Source organism: Corvus cornix, chromosome 5 (genome assembly GCF_000738735.6).
Source record: "Corvus cornix cornix isolate S_Up_H32 chromosome 5, ASM73873v5, whole genome shotgun sequence".
Lineage (NCBI taxonomy): Eukaryota > Metazoa > Chordata > Aves > Passeriformes > Corvidae > Corvus > Corvus cornix.
Window position 1 is genome coordinate 1914295 of NC_046335.1, and position 21662 is coordinate 1935956.

The 21662-nt window shown below is 45.2% G+C and overlaps 1 protein-coding gene across 1 annotated transcript in view; it reads right to left on the reverse strand.

Annotated features, from left to right (window-relative positions):
* Window positions 1-17407, reverse strand: part of MAP4K5 (mitogen-activated protein kinase kinase kinase kinase 5) — a 54990-nt gene extending 37583 nt beyond the window's left edge. Inside the window, 1 exon segment of the mRNA XM_039552036.1 lies at window positions 17105-17407. Coding sequence (XP_039407970.1) covers window positions 17105-17212 — 108 coding nt within the window. The 5' untranslated portion in view covers window positions 17213-17407.
* Window positions 17408-21662: the final 4255 nt, after the last annotated feature.

Sequence of the window (21662 nt, forward strand, 5' to 3'; positions counted from 1 at the left end):
GAAACAGGGATGTTCCCAGCAGGGACACACACTCTGCCTCAGTGAAGCCAGGGATGCTCCACTATGCACACTTTTATCCACGAGCAGCTCAGCTGTGCAGATAAAGTCGCCTGCACCGTTTCCAGAATATCAGCTTCACTTCTGGAGTACTAAAAGGATCGTATTCCTTACAAATATTCCTTTTCCATACAAGCAGTAACTGCCACTGTCATGCTGAAGCCTGAAGGAATGGATGGAGTCTGCCAAAGGTCTGCTTGGCTGGGAACTGAAGGTTCAGGCTGGGGATCACTGCGATTCCTGGCTCTCAGCTCTCACACACGACACAATCCCAACTAAATCGTGTCCTGCTGCTTTCCAGTATCACCATAAAGCTCTTATATAGAAATCTATAGCTTGGACATGGACTATTTTGGGTTTCAATCACCAAACTTTGCCTGCTGGAACAGAAAAGTTCCCACTGGGTTGATATTTATGACCTAAACACATCAAGTTGTCTGAGCCACTGTGTTTTCTGGTCCCACAGCTTTAATCTTCCACCAGACACATTCCTGAGTTGATGACACCCAGACCACACGTGATCATTAACTCCTGTCATTGCCAGAACCAAAGGCAAAATCCCAAGTATTCCCTGACCCTCAAAAGCCTGGTGTGGATGTTCACAGATAAGGAATGGTTTTAGATCTCCAGTCTAGACATTGGCATTTCGAGCACACAGCAAATCACCCAAAATGCTTCCCTAGAGACGTCACCCACCCACAAATGTCACCCCGGAGGCTTTTGTTCCCTCCTCTTGGGTTGCAGCAGCTTTGCACAGGTACACAGAGCTCCACCTTCCCCTTTCCCACCTGTCAGCTGAACACTCCATCGATAATGAATTACTGCTCTCATTAAAAATGCAAGAAGGCGAGGGCTAAAAACTGGTTCTCCGTGTACACACCTAGATACGAAAACTGTCAGATCAGGATTCCTCAGATCACTTTGGGATGTGTTAGTTAAATAAATCCTCATTTCCCACGAGTGACTGCAGTTTGAATCGTTCTGGTTGTTTTTAAAAAGAACTGTGCAGTTATCAAGGAAGTCACAGACAGGAAGGCACCACATCAACGTCACTGGGTTTTTGAATCAAACCTGAAATTTGACTAGAAATGGTATTTGACAAAAATCTAAGTACCTGATGTGAAAAATTAGTTAATGATCTATCAGTCTGTCTTATTCACATACTTCTGCACTGCAGAGGGGGAACTACAGGCGAAGAAATTACAGTTCTTCTACTCATGTTATTTACATTTGCCAAGCCCAACAGCAAAATATCTGCCTCCTCCTCATCCCTTGAAATTTCCTCAGTATTTCAAGTCTCAATTTAAAATTAGCTAAAAGCAGCCAGAGGCCAGGGGAGCCAAGCAATCCAGACCTGTTCAGTACCTCATGAGCTATTACTGACAAAGGAAATCATCATTTATACACATTTATCACATAAAGATAACATATATATAAAGAACTTAGATGATCTCTTCTGCAATCTGATATTTCAGTTTTAAGGAAGATAAAATTTGTTAGATGTCTTATTGTCTTTAATTCTTCTGGCCTTGATCCATTTGATATGTAAGGAAGTCTCCTAAGAATTCATTTGACTCTAAAGGCTGAAAGACTCCATGCTGGTGTCCACATCTCCATCAACAACGTGGCCCAGTTCCACATGACAGAAGTAGATCCCAAATTCCCAGGACATTTGCTGTAAGACTTTCTCCAAGAGGAAGACAGAGCTTTTGCCCTTTATTAATATTGATCCTAATTTTATTTAATGAGACTCAAACCTGAAAATCATGTTCCCTATAGAATGGAAACTAAAACGACAGGATTTTGGCAGAAGGATTGCAAAGCTCCAACGTGACCCACACAAGAATGGGATCAGAACAAGGATATATTTGAATGAGGTGAACCACAGCCAAATTTTATTTTGCTCAATGTCATTTACAGAGTGTATTTCTTGAGAAAGAAGAGTTTGGCAGCAGCCTTTTGGTCACCTCTTCAGCTGTCCCACAGCCTGACAGAGGATGAGTGACAGCATCCCACTGAGCACAGCTCTTCCAGAGTATTTTAGCAGCTGAATACTAACACTGCAGAACATCACATGGAATCTGTGTTCAAAATAAAACAAAACACAAATACTCATCCTCTGGGGCTTTTTCTTAATATCCCCTTGAGTTGCTGTAGTGACCGTGCACACCCACCCCACTAATGTGACAGCACTGTTAGTAGGACTATTTTGGGGGAGTTGGGAGAGTTTTGTAGTATTACACACAAAAAATCATTGGGTTTTCCTATTAAGACTTGACTTTCTTCCCAAACAGCTGCTGTGGGACAATGGAATCCGAGGTGAGACCTGTGGCAATCCCTGTGTGTGACGCTTCCCACCGCACACCCAACACCACACCTGAGAAAAAACACTCTGGGTAGGACATTTTCTGTAGCCAATGACCAGAAATAACACAGAAAACTGGTTTCAGAACCAGTTATGCACTCTGCACTTGTATTTTATTTGTTTTCAAGAGTGCAAGCCAAACAGTTCCAGCCCAGGGGTCCATGGTACTGAGCCACGTGAGATGGTCAAAAATGGGGGAATCTTGGACATTTGAATCTGTGCTCAGTGTCCTTTTCCAGCCACTTTCTCCTAACGACAGAGGAAGAGAAAGGGAAGATTCATGCAGCAATATCCCTCTCACAGGCTCCAAATTAGTATTTTCAACTTCCATGGTGAAATCCTCTCCTCTCCCCAACGTCACTGTCTCATCTTCAGCCCTGGATCAACAGCCCCATTCAGCACAGGAGCTGTTTGTTGGAGCGTGTCTTCATTTAATTGAATCATAATTGCAGCTCCTGTGGCAGCCCTCCCATCCCTCCCCAGCTTATTCAGCCCTTGCCAAGCTTCACTCACCAGTGGCCACGACATTCTGCTGTCTCAAGTGCTGCCTGCTTGTCCCCAGTTACTGAATATCCCTTCAAAAGGTACCTGACCTCCTGCCCTGTGACTGAAACAGAAGCTCCTCTGCTTTCCAGTTTCTGACCTCTTACACTTTATAACTCTTAACCTGCTCTGTGTGGTTCAGAAACTCCCATTAGGCTGCGTTTTTCTTTCCACATCTCACAGCACCATCAGACAGACCCTTGAATTCACCTTTCTACAACTCTGAATTCACATCTACCACTGTTAAGAGCTCTCACTCAACTGAAGTGACCACAAGAAATGGTTCTCACCTGGGCTGCCCTAAAACCATGAAAACAGGGAATTCTTGGTGGATGGTGATCTGATGGACTGTAACAGAATTTGAATTATGTCTTAATGCAGAATTGAAAATAAATGTTCCTAGTGTTTATTATATTTAACGACACAATTTTGCTTACTCTTGTGATTTACCTAAATTTAACAGATTTAAAAAACGCTTTATAACTAGAGCTGGAAAACTATCAGGCAGATGAAACAAGTATCAGCAATATATTCTTAATGACTGGAAAGGAGATGTTTGTTCTTCTCAAAAGCCACCTCTTTGCCAAGTCAGTTTAACACCGCAACCACAGAGCTGAGGATTCCTAAAATGTCAGTTAAACCCAGAAAACTACTCAGAAATTAACAGCAACAGGAGTTAATCTTCACTGTGTGAGCCTGAAGTTGCCATCCTACACAGGAGGACACCGCAGTGCTGTACATTAGGAAAACATTTTGTAAAAGAAGCCAAACTCTCCGAAACTAAAAAAATCCTTAGAAATCTGCAGGTTAAGCCAAGCAGAGAGGACAGAGCCAAGCCAGACCTGCTCAGAGCAGATCCATACCTTGGTGTCAGGATGGTGTCAAGGGGAAGAATCACTATGCAGGCCCCAGTGTGGCTGCAGAGCTCCTCTGCCCAGCTCCCACTACTGCTTTCCAGTTTTGGAGTGAGTAGAGAGAGTGTTGGTTCCTCTCCCAGGACCAGCACACCCTAAAGCATCCTCAGAAGACTCCTAGCAATGGCACACAATCCATGGATTCTACCTCCTAGATGGTGCCTGGACCAAACCCACCCAGGTGCAGTTCTTGGTTTGGGGGGGTTCTATCCCTCTTTTGTGTAAGACAAAATAAGCAAAACCAAGCCAAAATTCCCCACAGCCCCATCCCAAGAAAACCTAGACAGAGTATGAGACTGGGTAAGACCCTCCTGCCTGGTGCTGAGAGCGTCTCTGTAACAAATGCTGAAGGTCTGGGGATGGATTAAAAATGTAAGAGGAACAAAGGAGGAAAGCTTAAAAAAAACCCCGAAAGAAGTAGGACAACTCTGGCAAATGTTAATGCCAAACTTACTGGATAGGCTGATTTGTGCCAGAAATCAGAAACAACTGTCACAGAATCTCAAAATCCCAGAATGGTTTGGGATGGAAGGGACCTCTAAAGATTGATCAGTTCCATCCCCTGCCATGGGCAGGGACACCTTCCACTGCCCCAGGCTGCTCCAAGCCCCAATGTCCAACCTGGCCTCGGGCACTTCCAGGATCCAGGAGCAGCCACAGCTTCTCTGGGCACCCTGTGCCAGGGCCTGCCCACCCTTCCAGCCAGGAATTCCTTCCCAATATCCCATCCATCCCTACCCTCTGGCAGTGGGAGCCATTTCCCCTTGTCCTGTCATTCTAGGCCTTTGCCCAAAGTCTCTCTCCGTATTTTTTGGCTCCTTCAGGCACTGGAAGGCCACAATTAGGTCATCCCAGAGCCTTCCCTTCTCTAGGTTGAACAATCCCAAATCTCTCAGCCTTTCCTCATGGAGTGGTGCTCCAGCTGTCCCTCCCCCTGGGACACTCCACTCCTCACTGGAGGTTTGCTCACATCTGTGGCAGATGTCTGGCTACTCTCTGCTGCTGGAAAAAGTCACCTGAACACCATTCCTAATTTTCAGGGCTGTGTGGCTTTTAGGAAGCAGAAAAGACCCCGAGGTAATTGTTCCCCCTGCAGTCTTCCAGCTGGGTTTTTGGAAATGGAGAGCAGTACCAGGCTCCTTTATAGTGGAAGGCACAGAGGCTTTCAGAAACTATTTCCCAAACAGAGACTTTATAGATTCAAGACACTAAAAGACAATCATCTCTTACAACCAGCAGTCATTACTTTTTGGGATAAACCCAAAATGAAGATTTACATGCTAATTTTAGTTTATTCTGTAGTGGCATCAGAGCCATCACGTTGGATCTCTGAGCTGAATATTGTACAAGGACAAATATTGATTTTGTTGGTGATCTCCAGATGGAGACTGCCAGTTCTCATCCCTCAGAACATGCAGCAGCACAAGGCAGGATGAAAAATTCCCAGCTGTCACTCCTTATTTCCACATTTACAGCACTTCCAGCTTCCCCTGTCAAAAGGACAGAACCCAGAATATGCAGAAGACCCAGGATTTAAATAAATTCCACATTAAAACCTGAATCCCAGATCCAGACTGGCACTCCTGATCACAGCTATAATGCAAATAAGGCTTAAATGTATTTACTCTTGCTGGCAATTGGTGAAATTCAGATAGTTTATCTCTGTCAGAGAATATTGGGAGCAGGAGAACCTACCTTTCACTCAGAGACTTCTGACACTTTCTTACTCAAGGCCAATTAACTCAAGCAATAAGGGATTAACAGCTCATTAATGATGCGAGGCCAACTCCCTTCATTCTCCAGAAAACCAGACTGAGGATTTCTATCAGCAAAGGGATTTTGCAGGTCTCAGTAGCCACTAAAACATTTAATTCTCGTCCCTGGTGATAATTATTGAAGGACAAAGAAGTGTGGCAATAAAGATAACAATAACGAAGCAAAGATCAATGCACATCCTAACATTTATTTAGGGGGAAAAAATAACAGAAGAAGTCAGCTATGTGCTTCCAAGCAGAGGTTGGTTATTCTCCTCTGAAATTTTCTTGGCAGATCATCTTTTACAAAATATTTGGCATCATCCTTGTAAAACTGGAAAGCTAAAGCTAGAAACAGACCCTGACCACAGAAATACTGTTTAGCAACTAATGCAGCACAAAAGATACAAACAAATACCACATGAGAAAAAAAAATAAATTAAAAAAGGCCCCAATTTTGACTCAGCTGGAGCAAAAACCAAAGCAGAAAAGAACCTTTTCAAGTCACAACTGTGTGCATTACAGCGGTTTGAAAAGCTACTCGAAATAGCTTGCTTTCCTGGGGAATAATAAACATTTTTGAACATAAGATCATGAAAATCAAAGAATGCCCATGGAGCTGCTGATATACTTAAAAATGAACAGATGCTCAACAGCTTTACAGGCCAGGATATAAAATAGGGAAAAGAAAAGAGAGAGAAAAAAAGAAAATATACCTTCAAATACATTAAACTATGAACCGAGATGGATTTTAAAAGGGTTTATTCACCAGAAGATAGGGAGAATGAATGTAAAATAATTTTATTGTATTCCTATGTTGAAGGCATAGACCATGACAGAAAAAAAACCCCTCACAGTATTATGGAGTACAAACCCAAGTAACATTAAGAGATTATGTATTTCATCAGCTGCGGGGGAATTTATTTATTCCTTAGAGATGAAAGAACTAAGAGATGTGACAAACAAAATATTTGAAAGAAAATATCTATGTGTCTTCTTTTCACTGACCAAAAAAAAAAAAAATAAAAAAATAAAAATAAAAATTAAAAAAAAATCTGGTTTTCCAGGCAGAGAAAAAACAAATTTCTGAAGGAAAAGGCAATGGACTGATTTTTTATAATTAAAAACTAAGGAATTTAAGACCAGCATTTACTTCTTTACCAAAGAAAAAGGTATTTTTTACTGCTTTGTAAGCTAACACGGTGAGATGTGTCTCTTCAGAAAGGCAAAACTGAGGAGCCACCACTGGCATTTTAAAGGGAAAAAAATGGAATTTTGAGATTGCAAGTGTTATATGAAACCCTGCAAACCAAAGGCAAAAATCTGTATCAACTCCTTTTCCTTATCACAATTTACCTGATAGACTCTAGAGAGATTCAGGTGGAAAATGTAGATTTAAGGAGAAAAATCTACCTCCAACAAAGCTGCTCAGTAATCGCCTCCTTAAAATTTCAGCTCCTCAGAGATGAACTCACAATTACAAAATTAAAAGGAACAAGCCATAAATTTGCTTTGATGAAGAAAACAGGTCAGTGTTTTGCTCTTTATTGTTGTTATTGTTAAATAAAACAGTGACCAGAACAGAAAGAATGAATAAAGAAGTTGTATAATTGAAGAAGTTAAAGGGAAATTAGCTAAAAATAGAAGCTGGAAGATTCTTTTTCTGCTCTACAATTAAGCTTTGGTTTGCATCTGGACTGCATCAATTGTCACCTTCTTGGGGTGGGAGATGGGTAAGATTTGATGCTTCTTTCTGATACCAGGACAGCTGTTTCTACTAAAATAAACCCCAGCATTCATTTACAGTCTTCATTTTATGGTGATAAAACAACGACCAGCAATATTTCTAATTCAGGAGAAAATTCAAAATCAGAACCTGGAATTCTGTTGGAATAAACAGAAATGACATTTCAGTAGGTTTTTTAGTGAGGAAAAATCGAAGTTCTAAATGTGCTGGTACATGAAAAAGGTTACAGATAAAACAGGTTTTGCACTTCTGCTGATGAAGTAAAGAGGAAATATGCTGCCATTTCATTACAGAGGATAACTGAAAATCGTGCAAGTTATCTCATCCTCTCACACTTTATTTTTAGCCAGAACAGAGGAAAAAAACTGGTCTGATTTTTTTTATTATTGTTTTCTTAATTTTAACTGATTAACTCATGTAAATGATGCCACCTGAAAACAAGACTTTGTCAAGATGTCACTTGAAAATAAGAATCTTTTTTCTACAATTTCACCTACAGTGATTGAGCTCCAGTTTCACTTCAGTCCCCTGATTTCAAGCACTTGGCCAGTGACTTCCTCACTTTACTTTGAAAGATGAACCAAAACCGTGCTCTCAAGTAATATATCTTATTACATAATTAGAATATTCTGGTAAATTTGGCCTGATGATTTAAGTGGAATTTTAAAAGAAGTATTTTTAAATTTTAACACACTTGAGAACATTTTCCATCTTGCCTCATTCCTCTTGTCTATTTATACTCTAGTTTCTTGATCCTGTTTCTATAGGGTTTTTAATTCACCTTTGCTTGATCCCTGGGGAGGGCCCATCCCTCCATCCCAGGCCGGACACTCGGCTCTCCCACTGCTCCCATCTCCAACGAACATAATGCTCTCCCTCCAGCAGCTGTGTGCATTTTCCATGGACCAGCCTTCCCCAGCCAGACACCACTAAGGAATGTGCTTGAGAGAGCCAGAGGAAACCGTGGTAGAGACTCTGTGCAGCCTGGCTGCTTCCCTGTTCCCAAAACTATCCCTCGGCTCCGCTCGAGGAAGCACAATAAAGCACGCAGGGAAAGTTCCTTCTAAAATCATGGAATGGTTTGGGTTGGAAGGGACCTTGAACACCACCTCGTTCCACCCCACTGCTGTGAGCAGGGACACTTCCACTACAAGGTTGCTCCAAGCTCCGTCCAACCTGGCCTTGAACACTTCCAGGGATGGGGAATTTCATATAATGCTTTCATGGAGCAGAGCCACAGCCTGTCCTCCTCCTCCATCCCTGCTGGAGCTGCCTCGAGCCAGCACAGTCAAGACATCCCAATGCAGGATTTACACAAACCTCAACACCCACGGAATGAGAAAAAGGAAAAATCCACATTCATGTGCCCTGAACAGGCAGCTGCTTGATGGATCATGAAACCAAAAAATCAAGATCTCCTTATCCATCCTCAGGAATCCCTTTGTCCTGTTTGATACTGTGAGCCACATTTAAAAACAAGACTCTCAGGACAGGAATTGTTTGGCAAAGTTTAGAAGGCTCTGTGTTAATCCAGAAGTTATTCCTGCCTCTTCATAATTAACCAAGAATCAGAGGATCAGAGCTCAACCAGTACTTTAAATTTAATCACACACATGCCTGAGAAAACGAAATGGTTTCATCAGAAACTGCTCATCTGGGGACTCTCTGGGGTCTCGGCTGTGAATATCTACAAGGGACACATCAAATACTCTCCCTTTACTCACTGTAGACCAAATGCCTCCAAATTTCAGCTGCTGTTGTTTCCCAAGGCCTCATAAATAAAACACAAATACCTGAAGCTCTTCCATCACTGAGAGCAATGAGCACCCATCAGGCACTGCTTCCTGTCAAATCTTAATTCTTTTAGTTTTATCAAAAGAAAATACACCCATAGAAGATGGTATGGCACCCCCTTTTACTCTTTCTACCTACCATGTTTGCATCTCTGTGCCTCTACAAGAGACTTTACCACATATCTTCCCACAGGATTAATGACTAAATCCCCCAAATATCTTTGGGAGCCTGATGTTTATAACTCAACTCTGATCTTGCGTTGTCTGTACGTCAAACAGCAAGTTAAGGCAAACATAACTCAATTCTTTATTGTTTCAACAGCAATGATCAGCAAAGAATCACACACAGAGCTGAGAACAGGACAAAAATACAGCTTTTTGGGGTGGACCATCCCCTCAACTGTGAGAAGAAGTTATGCCTTTAATGCTGCACAAGACAAAGCTACTTAAAAAGATCCCCTTAGGAATGATTTCTTATCAATAAGATAACAGAGTCCCTCTGCAATAACCTCTTCACTCTGAAGAGAAGCAGCACTTGCCTTTCTGTAATGTCTCAAAATTCACATTTCAAACCCCCTACAAATCCAGCTTTTTCACACTGAGCTGAAAATATGGTTCATTCAGTTTTCTTTTTTCAGACATTCTTTCTCCAGCCAAATCTTCCTCATCTCTGTGAAAACATGAACCTCCCAGACACTATATTCATGCAGAAGACACAAAAATACACTTGGGGGAGGAGTAATTCCAACGTGCCAAGATATCAAATCTGGCATTAAAGATGCCATTTTGAAGGATCAATAATGCAGCAGTTTTGGACACCAGGACTGGGATGTTCTGAGGGTATCCCTGACTACATTTGTGTGATCTTTTTACTATCTTTAGAAGAACAGAAGTCAGTAGAAATACACAGAGCAACACATAGGATAAGGGACTAGGTGAAAGTACTGGAAGAGGACAATCCTGGAAGCAATTCTGTTGCTCATCCTCTCATGTGCTCTTTCACTCAAGCTCCTGAGATACAGTCAAGCTGCAGCTTCTCCACACAGTGTTTTCCATCCATCATGGAAAAAGGTAAGCTTTGGCTGAGGAGGACCCTGCTGACAATATCCACTGTGCTGGATGAAATGAATCACTCCAACACTTGGGTGAAAGAATTCAGAAAGCTGAAGAGCAGAACAGAAACCTCTACGTGCCAAACTCACAATTTTTTGTCCACCTAGAAAGGAAGAGTTTATCCAGCCCCCATATGTGATTTTTTATTGGAAATCCAGAACGGATTTGGGACCAGCATAACTCCCAAAATCAAAGGCTGCTGTGTCCACCAAACCTTGCTGAGTGCTCTTACTGCTAAGAATCCTTCAGAAACTGGGAAAGAATTCTTCTTTGGAAATTTAAAATCCAAAAACCTAATGAAATGGCAAAGTGTGAGGAAGTCACAGAATCCCGTAATGGTTTGGGTTGGAAGGGGATTTAACACCCAACTCATTCCATTCCCTGCCATGGGTAGGGACACCTTCCACTACCCCAGGTGGCTCCAAGCCCCAATGTCCAACCTGACCTTGGACACTTCCAGGGATCCAGGGGCAGCCCCAGCTTCTCTGGGCACCCTGTGCCAGGGCCTCACCACCCTCCCAGCCAAGAATTTAATCCCAATATCCCATCTAACCCTGACCTCTGTCAGTGTGAAGCCATTCCCCTTCATCTTATCACTCCATGTCCTTGTGAAAAGCCTTGGCAATCTCAACCACAAGGCATTGAGATTGCCTTGAGCTGAAGAACAACTTCATGAATATGGAGATGTACCTGTTTTGCATCACTCTGAACTGGAAACACTTTGGGCTGATGCTGCCTCTCCTCTTCACTCCCAGCTCTAAGCAAGCAGCAGGTGCCAAACACAGCTAAAGGTAGCAGGGAAGGTTGTTTTTCCAGCTGGAATGAGGACGGACAGTTGCTGGTGTCAGCGGAACGCGCTGCCAAACTCCGTCACGGCCTTGCTGACAGGAAGAGCTGCTCCCTCTGACAGGGATGATCTGTGAGCTTCTACCACGCACCTCTCTGACAGAACTGGGGCTCAGCCACTCATCCCAGAAATCCTGGATGCTTTCCAAGTTATCCTAATGTTGGCAGTGAAAATGACCGTTGCATCTTCTGGAGAGAAAGGAAGCAGATCCTGGCAGGCAAATGTTCTGATCTTTGATCTGTTCTTCCCTCTCAGGTCTCTGTTGTTGAGGGGTGGGTGGTGTGTGACTTGCACTGTTTGCTTCCTCTTAATGAATATCTCACATTGAGAAGAAATTAGACCTTACTTTAAAGATTTTGGAGACTGCCTGCTCCTCAAAGTAAGAGACAGGGAGAAATAACCATAGGGGAAACACTACTCCCACCATGTAACTTCCCATTAACAGAAACCACAGAATTCCAGAATGGTTTGGGTTGGAAGGGACATTAAAGATCATCCAGTTCCGTCCCTGCCACCTTCCACTAGACCAGGTTGCTCCAAGCCCCAATGTCCAACCTGGCCTTGGACACTTCCAGGGATCCAGGGGCAGCCACAGCTTCTCTGGGAAACCTGTGCCAGGGCCTGCCCACCCTCACAGCCAGGAATTCTTTCCATATATCTAACCTAAATTTCCCTTCTTTCACTTTGAGCCCATTACTCCTTGTCCTGTCACTACAGTTCCTGGTAAAGAGAAACATGAGTGACAGGATGTAATATTTAATGCCAAGCAGCTTGGAACATTCCACATCAAAAACCAAATCCTTAATAAAAAAAGCTGTTACAAACATTACAAATGGAAATGCAAAGGTTTCACCTTCCACTCCTGAATATCCTCACAGAGGGTGTCAACAAGCTACTGTGCATCTTAGCTCTCAAAAGAGAAATCCTACTGACTGCATCCTAAAACAAAAGTGTGCCATTTCCCAGAAGAGGAACTCCACAGCAATAAGAAAAAGCTCAAGAGCACTGGTTTGATGTCATTCCAAACACCCTTCACATGGAAAAAAGAGCACACGGAGTTCAGGCATGGCTATAGCAAACACTGCTGACCAGAAGGCTTTGATCTGCAGAGGAAGAGTGGAATCCCCCAACATGACAGATGTTTTATGGTCATTTATATGTGGAAGCAACCTATATTCACCAGGGACAGAAGTGCTGAGTCAGGGATGGCCAAACCCAATTGGTCTGCAGCTGCCAAAACATATTTGTATAAAGTTGGGAATATGTGATTAAAAGCTGTCACAGCCATAACTCTTCTCTGGTATCAAAAAAACCCTTTAATACTCTGTTCTTAACCTGTTGACTTAAGCAGTAAAACACTTTAACTGATAAACTTTCATTATCTGAGAGATTAGAATGACATTGAGAATTATTTTCTAAGCATCGAATACAGGTTCTCAACAGCCTTTGGCTGCACCAGGAATTATAATCCAGAGCTCTGAGAACAAGGCAGTGACCACACAAGCAGGGTTGAAGCCTGATTCAAACTGGACAGAGTCACACTTTCATGGCAACCTTAAAAAAAAAAAAAAAAAACACAAAGAAAGTAAAACAAATCTTTTTGTTGTTTAAATTGAATTTGAGCAGAGTCTGTGTGTGCCACAATCCAATTTCACTGCTCACTATTTTCCAGCAGCAATCAGTGGCAAAACACTGGAGGTTTCTTCTAAGTTAATGCCTTTATTTGGTGAAGGAGATTAAAAAATAATGATAATAATCTCAAGAGAAGAGAGACTGAGCAGGTGACTCCAGAAAGAATGAAATTTTCATGATATTCAATAAAAATGCCTCTCTTGTTTACAGGCAGTTTCTGCCATTAATTTGGTACATTCCTTGTCCCTTGTGCTTACTTTTAAAGAAAGCCACTGTGGCACTGCTCACAATCCTGCTTGGAAAACCCCAAACAAGCCAGCTTTAGAATTGCTGCACAAGGTCATGTTTGATCATCGGGGAGGACAGACATCCCGCTATTCATCCCGCGGGAGCGGCCGGCCCAGTGCTGGGCCCGGCACATCCATGGCCTTCCAGCTCAGCTGCCAAACAACAGCATTCAACAAGGATGAATTTACATCCATTTACATCAACCACCCTTTTGTTCCCCTCTACAGAACCAAGGATCAGTTAAAACTCTGTTTGGGGCACTTGGAATGAAAAACACAAAAAGCCAAGCCCTGTGAATGGTTAGGATGGGAAGGGACCTTAAAGCTCATCCCATTCCACCCCGCTGCCATGCACAGGGACACCTCCGCTAGCCCAGGTTGCTCCAAGACCCCTCCAACCTGGCCCGTGGACACTTGAACATTTCCCCATAATCTCCCCACCAAACTTATTCAGAGCCATTAAGAAATACTCCAATAAAAAAATCCACACAGGAAATTTCAGGAAGGACGAGCAGCAGCAAATTATCCCCCAAATACAACTCTTGTTTTCCAAAGTCCCTTGAGGACACCAAGATCCTCAACTACACACAACTAAATGACTGGGTGTTCTGATGCAACCAAATTCCACAAGTTAAGCAAAACAGGCCAGTCTTACGCTATTCCAAGTACCTCCAGAAAATACCACGGACTGCAGAAACGCGTGCTTATACAGCTGATGGCATGACCTTGTTATCAAACCAGCCTCAAACAAATCAGGACTACAAAGCCCTACTGAAAAGCTGCAGGTTCACTCACAGGTCATGCTGGTGTGAAAACCCATCCTGGGAAACATCTAACCACACTGAGAATTTACCTGGGATGGGATCTGACCAGCCACTTCCTCGTGCTGGAGGTTAAAATCCATTTACAGTCTCCAGCAGCTTTTTAAAATTTTCTGCTCCAAGACTCCAGTCAAATGGTGTTTCTCCAGTAACCACACACACACAACATCTATTTCAGCAGGAAACAGAAGCAATTCAGAGTGCAAACAGAACAAATTTATGTCATTTTTAAACACTGCTTCGAGATGTTCATTTTTATAACCACAGTGGGAAGACCTTTCCAGGAAAGCCAGAGTAGATTTGTGAGAGAGTAGGGACAAAAAAAGACTGGTTTTTAATCAGCATATTATTAAGTTCCAGTTCTCATCTTTGTTATTATTACAGCCTCTTTCACAAGTCAGTAATTCAAGATACCTTGGTGCAATGCTGTAAGGGATAAATTATTCCAATGGATCAGAACTGGTTTGATATTAATATCCTCTATTAAAAAGAAAAAAGCTTTCCCACCACAGATGAGACAACTAACAAGTTAGGATTGTAATGGAAATTACTTCCAAGACTGCTGAACCCAAACTTGGATCTATTTACACAGGCTGTGAATAGACAAGAGTTTATTTACAGATGGTTTCTCCCCAGCCCTGAAATGCATTTTGGGGAAAAAAAGATATTAAAACAACATCAACAACCCAGCACTTAGGAGCAATCCTACAATCAACCATTTGTGTGCCATGTGACAGACAAGAGAAATAAACCCCACAAACAGTAAGAAAACACATCTCTGTGTTAAGCCTTCATGGTTGCAATGAAAAGCAAAGTGGGCAGGAGAATTTTGGAAAAGCCTTAAATATTCTTCTGTAACCTAATAGTGAAGAGAAATATTTGCTTAACCTCTGCCTTCACCATCCAAAAAAGAGCCAATTTACTCTAAAAGCTACCAAATGCCCCAAGAAGAATTTGAAGCATTAACCACCACCACCAAAAAGCATCTGAGGAAGAGGCAGATGTCCCACAATCAGAGAGGCTGCCTGGCTTAGACATCCCAAAAACAACCGTGCTGGAGACGCTGGTGACTCATTATTAGTGAAGGAGCAGAGAAACCACTTGAAGAGGTGAGGGGAAAATTCCATTTTAATTTAAGAGCACTCTCCAGCAAACCTTTCCTGAGCTCTGCAACATAGAAACACTTGGATATTCACTAATAAATGCATTTTATAAACACTTCCAACAGCCCTCAACGAGTACAAGGTATGCCATCTGCACTGAGACTTACCAGGGACTAAGAAAAATAAAAGTACAATGTTTATATGTTAAGTCCTTTCAAGAAAAAAAAGGTTTACCTTTTAAGATTATCATAACATCAATGACTTTAAAAAATAAGTTTGCTGTGCATATTTGTCATAAGAGGCAGTGCCATCTGATTCAGTATTCCCTTGATAGAGTTCCTCCCTGTTGCAGGCCTTTACAAAAACAAAGAGCAAACCAATGACCTAGAAACAAATGCAGCCTCTCAAACTACTCTAAACTCATTAACTTTATACTTGTTTCAGACTCCTAACAACGTCTGAAACGGCTGCCAAAAACTTTGATTTAAATTTACCAGGCTGCACGAGGAGAAAGTTTGGGTTTATTCCTTATCTGAAACCGTTTCAGGAGTGGAAGGCACATTCTTCATAGCCCAGAGTGGAGGGGGGGGCAGAGGGTTGTGGGTTTTTTGTTTAAAGGGGATGGATGTGTTTACATGGCACGGAGCAGAGCCATGCATCCAACCCAGCTCCGGAACCGGAAGCTGGATGACATGTCAGCACAGCTCTCCACTAATTACCAGGATAATGAGAAGCAGAATATTTCTTTTTCCACAAAGAGATGACACAAAAACATTTCCCTGCAATACAACTAGTTATTTCTTGTCGTGCTGCCTGGTTATTTCTTGTCATGCTGCCCTGCACTGGGCAGGCACACACAAACAAAGCAGCTCAAGGTATGCTGAGTTCCAGATTTATGACAGCTGAAATGTTCTTTTAAAGGATTACTGCTAGAATCCCTAGGAAAGAAGTTCACTGATCTGTGCACAACACTGTAGGAGAAAAAAAAAATAAAAGAGGAAGGTAAATACGCACCACAAAAACTTTTAGAAATAACTCCCTGAGGTCACAAGTAACCATTTCAAAGGGGTGGTGGGAACAGGATCCATCTATAAAATTTCAATTTGAGCATTAGCAAAGAGCCCTCCCCCAGCAGAAGCAATTACTGCTGCCTTTCATGTGGCACAGTAACACACCCTCCCTTGCACACTTGGCTGTGTCAGGTCTATTTTAAACACACTCAACAGCACTACAAAGGAGAACATCACACAGCCTCTCTCTCCATGCAGCTGAACACGCACATTGCCAAGCACAGGTTGAAACCTTTAAGGCTTTCTTTACAATCCACCCAGACCTAAAAGCTGCTGAGCATCCCTGAGGTATGAGGAACATCCCTGATGTTTGTGGACAGAGCTCCTATGAGAACACACCACTGCCTGCACCTCCTGCCCCCCATGCCCGTGGTTCTGGCGATGTGCACACCAGGACGGAATTACAGAATCCCAGAATGGTTTGGCTTGGAAGGAACCTAAAAAATCACCCAGCTCCAATTCCCTGTCATGGTCAAGGTCACTTTTTGTATGCACCATTCCAAGAGCATCTACTTGATGTGCTGCACTAACTCTACCTCGTACAGGAGCTCTGTTCCAGCTTCTGAAGAGCTTTAATCTGCTTCTGCCTTTCACGGGCTATTATTAACCTCGAGGATAAAGTGGCACCCTTTTAATCAGGTGCTTTAACTGGATGCGTTCTGCAAACAGGTATAGCCAAGAGATATCCTCTACCTCCTTGGGCAGTAACGTGGGAAGTATCGCCCGCGATATTCACCAATTCAAACCTCCAAGAAGGGGCGGCGGTAAGAGAGACTCTTCTCTGGTGCTGCAAGCACAGAATCCCAGACTGGTTTGGGTTGGAAGGGACCTTCAAGATCATTCAGTCAAACCCCCTGCCATGGGCAGGGACACCTTCCACTATCCCAGGTTGCTCCAAGCCCCATCCAACCTGGCCTTGGACACTTCTAGTGATCCCGGGGAAGCCACAGCTTCTCTGCGCACCCTGTGCCAGGGCCTCACCTCGCTCACAGTCAATCCTTTCTCACACAAGTAGGAATCCTCCGGCTTTGCCAGAGGCGGCCCCCCCCGCCGCTCACCTTGTACACGTCGCCGTAGGTGCCGCTCCCCACCCGCTGGATCAGCTCGTAGTCCTGCTGCGGGTTCCGCCTCAGGATATCCCCGCTGGCCCGCGCCGCCGGCTCCATGTCCAGCGCCGCGTCCCCGCCGGCCCCGGGATGCTCCTAACGCGGCGGCCCCCGGCCCATGGCTCCTGCGGCGGCAACGGCGGCTCAGGGGGGCTCCAGGCGGCCCAGACAAAGGCGGGCGGGCAGCCGCGCCCTCCGCGGCTCCCGGGGCTCCCCGGGGCAACCAGGAAGCGCCGGAGCGGGCGGGGAGCGGGGCCGGGCGGGGAGGGAGCTGCGGTGCCGCCGGCGCTGCGGCCCGTCCGCCAGGGCGGCCAGGCCGAGCCGGCTCCTACCTGCGCGCCGCAGCCCTTTGTTCCCGCCGGGGAGGGAGGGAGGGAGGGGAGCACCGCCGCCGCCGCCGCCGCCTCCTCCTTTTCCTCCTCCTTTTCCTCCTCCTCCTCCTTCTCCTCCTCCTTCTCGTTCTCCTTCCGCGGCCGAGCCAAGCCGGGTGTCGCTCGGGTCGGGACGGGACGGGCCGGCAGCGCCTCCGCGCCGCCGCAGCGCCCCGGCGCGGCCAACGCCGGCCCCGCTCCGCTCTCGCTCGGCTCCGCTCCCGGCTCGGCTCCGCTCCCGGCTCGGCTCCGCTCCCGGGCTCGGCCCCGCTCCGGGCTCGGCCCCGCTCCCCGCCTGCTCCGCTTCAGGCTCGGCCCCGCTCTGCTCCTGCCGGCCTCGCTCCGGGGAGCCGCTGCCGTGGGGCTGTTAACCGGGCGCTGCCCTGCCCGCGACCCTGTGGCCGCCACGTCCGGGGCTCATGGAATCTCAGAGTGGTTTGGGTTGGGAGGGACCCTAAAACTCATCCAGTGCCGAGCCTCTGCCTTGGGCAGGGACACCTTCCGCTGGACCAGGTTGCTTCAAACCCCATCCAGCCTGGCCTTGGACGTTTTCAGGGATCCAGAGGAAGCCACAGCTTTTCTGGGCACCCTGTGCTGGGGCCTCACCCTCACGGCCAAGAATTTCTTCCCAATAGCCCATCCAACCTAAATCTACCCTTTTTCAGTTTAAAGCCATTCCCTCTTGTCCTGTCACTGCAGACCCTTGTCCCAAGCCCCTCTCCAGCTCTCTTGGACGCTCTTTAGGCCCTGGAAGGGGCTCTGAGGTCTCCCTGAAGCCGCCTTTTCTCCAGCTGAACATCCCCAGCTCCCTCAGCCTGGAGCAGAGGGGCTCCAGCCCTTGGAGCATCTTTGTGCCTCTTCTGACCCTGCTCCAACAGGTCTTCATTGAGGAAGTACACGTGTGGGGACAGGCAGGACTTTTAGCCTGTACCCCTCTGTTTGAGGCAGGAAGAAAGGCCCCAGTTTGGCTACACCACCTATATATTATATATATTTATAGCCACACATATGCTTGTACCAAACACCAGGCCAAGCTTTCCATCTTTCACACCAGAGGCTGGGATGCTTCCAGAGAGGCTCGAGATGTGGAGGAAAAGGAGGAGGAAGGAGGATGTAGGACTGATCTGGATTGCAGCCTTGCAGCCACGTCGTGTAATCCTTCTCATGGGCTAATCAGGTACCATGGCATTCAGCTTTGTGGGCAGCCAGTGCAATGAAAGTCACACCAGAATTACCTCAGACTTGTTGGGACTTGTCTCCCTGGGTTCCCTCAGTCAAAAGAAGCTTCTGTGAAACTGCAAAGTGGAAAGCATTTATAGCTGCCTTTCCCAATTATTTTCAGAGAAGCAGCTGAAATTCTGGGCAAAGCTCACCTATGGTCTCTGAAATCAATGCTAAACAACTTAAGAAGCCCAAAGGTGGGGATAGGGAGCAGAGGAATGCTGGAATTCGAAGTAGCACTCACTGCACGGAGAGTCATTAAGGCCTGAAAGGAGGTGTGATTTTCTAGGTGTAAAAACCACCACATACTCAGTGCAGGAAATACGTCTGCAGAAGTAGGTAGAAAAAATTCAAATGGATGCCAGATGTACGAGTCTTTGGTGTCCAGGATTGGTTATTTCAGAGCAGATTCTGCCTCTCTGGCAGCCACACAGCCCAAGCAGGTCCAATGTATTCTAATGCCAACATAGCCAGGCACTGATCCTCGGTTTAAAATGGAGCCTGAGCTTTGAACTTGCTCTTACATTTAGAAATCCCACATGTAGTACCTGACAGAGTGGTGTGGGTTGCATAAGCTTTTCCTTCAAACCACAGGCTCTCTAGCAGAATTCATTAGGATCTGTGGTGCTTTAGGTTAAACTCAAAGGCAACGTGTGCAGACTCCTGGGAATTGCATAGTGGCCTTTGGGTTTATTGGGATTTATTTATGGGCTCGTTTGGGCTGCAAAACGTAACCTGCCCCACCTCCCCAAAACAGGGGAGCTCAGGGCGAGATTCCCATTTAGTTTCCCCTTGTACTCTCCAAGCCTTCTGCATCCTGGATGTCCTTTCCAACATAAATACCTAAGTTTTCCTGAACCCCCAACAAGTAAGGAACTATTTACCCTTTAGAGAGCTGTATTTCCTCAAGTGATTTTTAACAAAGCAATTACCTCTCCCCTCATAAATCAGCTTCCTGTGCTCCTGATAGGGAGCTGTTTGTGTCCTTTTTCTTTTCCCTTCCTCAGCTGAGGGTTCAGACACTGCTTTTCACTCTGCTGCTCCTGACAAGCCATCAGATGACAGCACAGCAAAAAGGACATTTCATTTTCCAGTGGCAAATGGTGCATTAAGACTTGGACTCCTAGAATATCCCTTAGATCCAAGGGGCTACAGTTTACTGCAAAAGCTCCTGTATTTAGTCCTTGCTGGGTTAAGTTTCACTTCCCACCTGGAGGTGCAGCTTCTCATCCCATCTTGCCAGTGGTGAAGAGTGACCTCTCAGAGCCCATCTCGTGTGCTGAGCTTTAATCCACCTTTCCCAGCTGGGTCTCAGTCCCTGCTGGAAGCACAACTGGGAGGTGTACATAGATAAAAGCAGCACTGGGACTGTACTACTGTTACCATTTCATGATTAGGAAAATGCAGGAAAATGGAGGAAACTGCCTGAAGTTGTGCCAAGGGAGGTCGAGGTTGGATATTAGGGAAAATTTCTTCAGGGAAAGGGTGGTCAGGCATTGTTTGCCCAGGGCAGTGGTGGAGTCACCATCCCTGGAGGGTTTTAAGAGCAGTGTGGATGTGGCACTTGGGGACATGAGGCAGTGGTGATCATGGCAGTGCCGGGTTAAGGGTTGGGCTCAATGGTCTTAGAGGGCTTTTCCAATGTTAGTGATTTAATTAATGATTCTAACAAGTTGTGCAAAGTTTTCAGTTCAAGACATGGACCCTGTGCCCTGCCAGGCCCGTACTCCTGAGCCCACACCGATTCCCAGTGCATTTTCCACCCCAGACCACGTTGCTTTTCTGGTCAAGCTTGTTTAGGAATGTGCTTTTATGCAGCATCTTCCATCTGAATGGGTCCCAGCCTTAAAAGGAATGTTAAGTGGTTTTACATAAGGCATTACGTGGATTTGGAGAATGTGATCTGTTTGTGTTGTAGTCTGAGGAGGAAGAACAGCCAAGGTTATTTTAACGAGACTCTGAGATTCACCAGGTAACAGTGGATGCAGAGCTGTAGAGATTTCTAACTGAATGAGATAATAAAGGTGGTTTTAAAAGCAGTGGAATGTGCTGTGCCTGTGGATGCATGTTCATTGGCAAATAGGACACTGAAGTATGAAACAGCAGCATGAAGAGAAAATACTTCAGCCCTAGTTCTTTATCTGACTGCTAAAATATCTTTAATTTTACACAGTCGAACAATCCCACATGGAATGCATTCAAAACTGCTGCAGCACCTTCCCTATGATTTGATTTTTTTTTAAGTTTGTGGTTTGTGTTTTTCAGGCTGGTTTTCCTCTCTGATGGCACACACACTGTTGCTTCACCCACGGCCACAAGTGAAGGGCCTGCAGTGGAGCCATTCCCAGGCTTTCTGTGGGCAGCTTCCAGCCCTGAGTCCAGTTCAGGATGCTGAACCTCCTAAAGCTTCTTGCCATCACTTTGGCAGCTTTCAGGGCTGTCAATGCTGCTTCACCTGCTCTGCTATCAGAATTCAGAATAGGAGGAATAGGGCAGGTTTTGTGGGATCCTGAATGGTTTCTTGCTGCTGGAATGGCCCTTTGGGGACAGCTGGGATGGCAGCAGATGTGGGAAAGTGATGACAGGTACAAAAAATGCCTGGAAAAAATAAAGAGCAGAAAGAGGGAGAAGTCCTGGCAAAATGGATGGAGAGAACACAGCCAAGGGCAAGAGAAGGAGGAGACATCCAGGCCTGTTGGATGTTTCTTATCTCCAGCTTGGGAGTTACACTTGCTCAGGGTAACATCAGTCTGCTGTAGACTGAGGATCTCATCCAGCTGAGATGCTCTGGGAAGAGAGAAAAGACACCAATGGGAGAGCAAAGCCTTTTCAGGAGCCTTGTGTGCCTTGCAGGAGCAGGAGAATTAAACAAGACCCAGCTCAGCCCCGTGTGCCAGGATTTGTTTTTCACGGAAGGA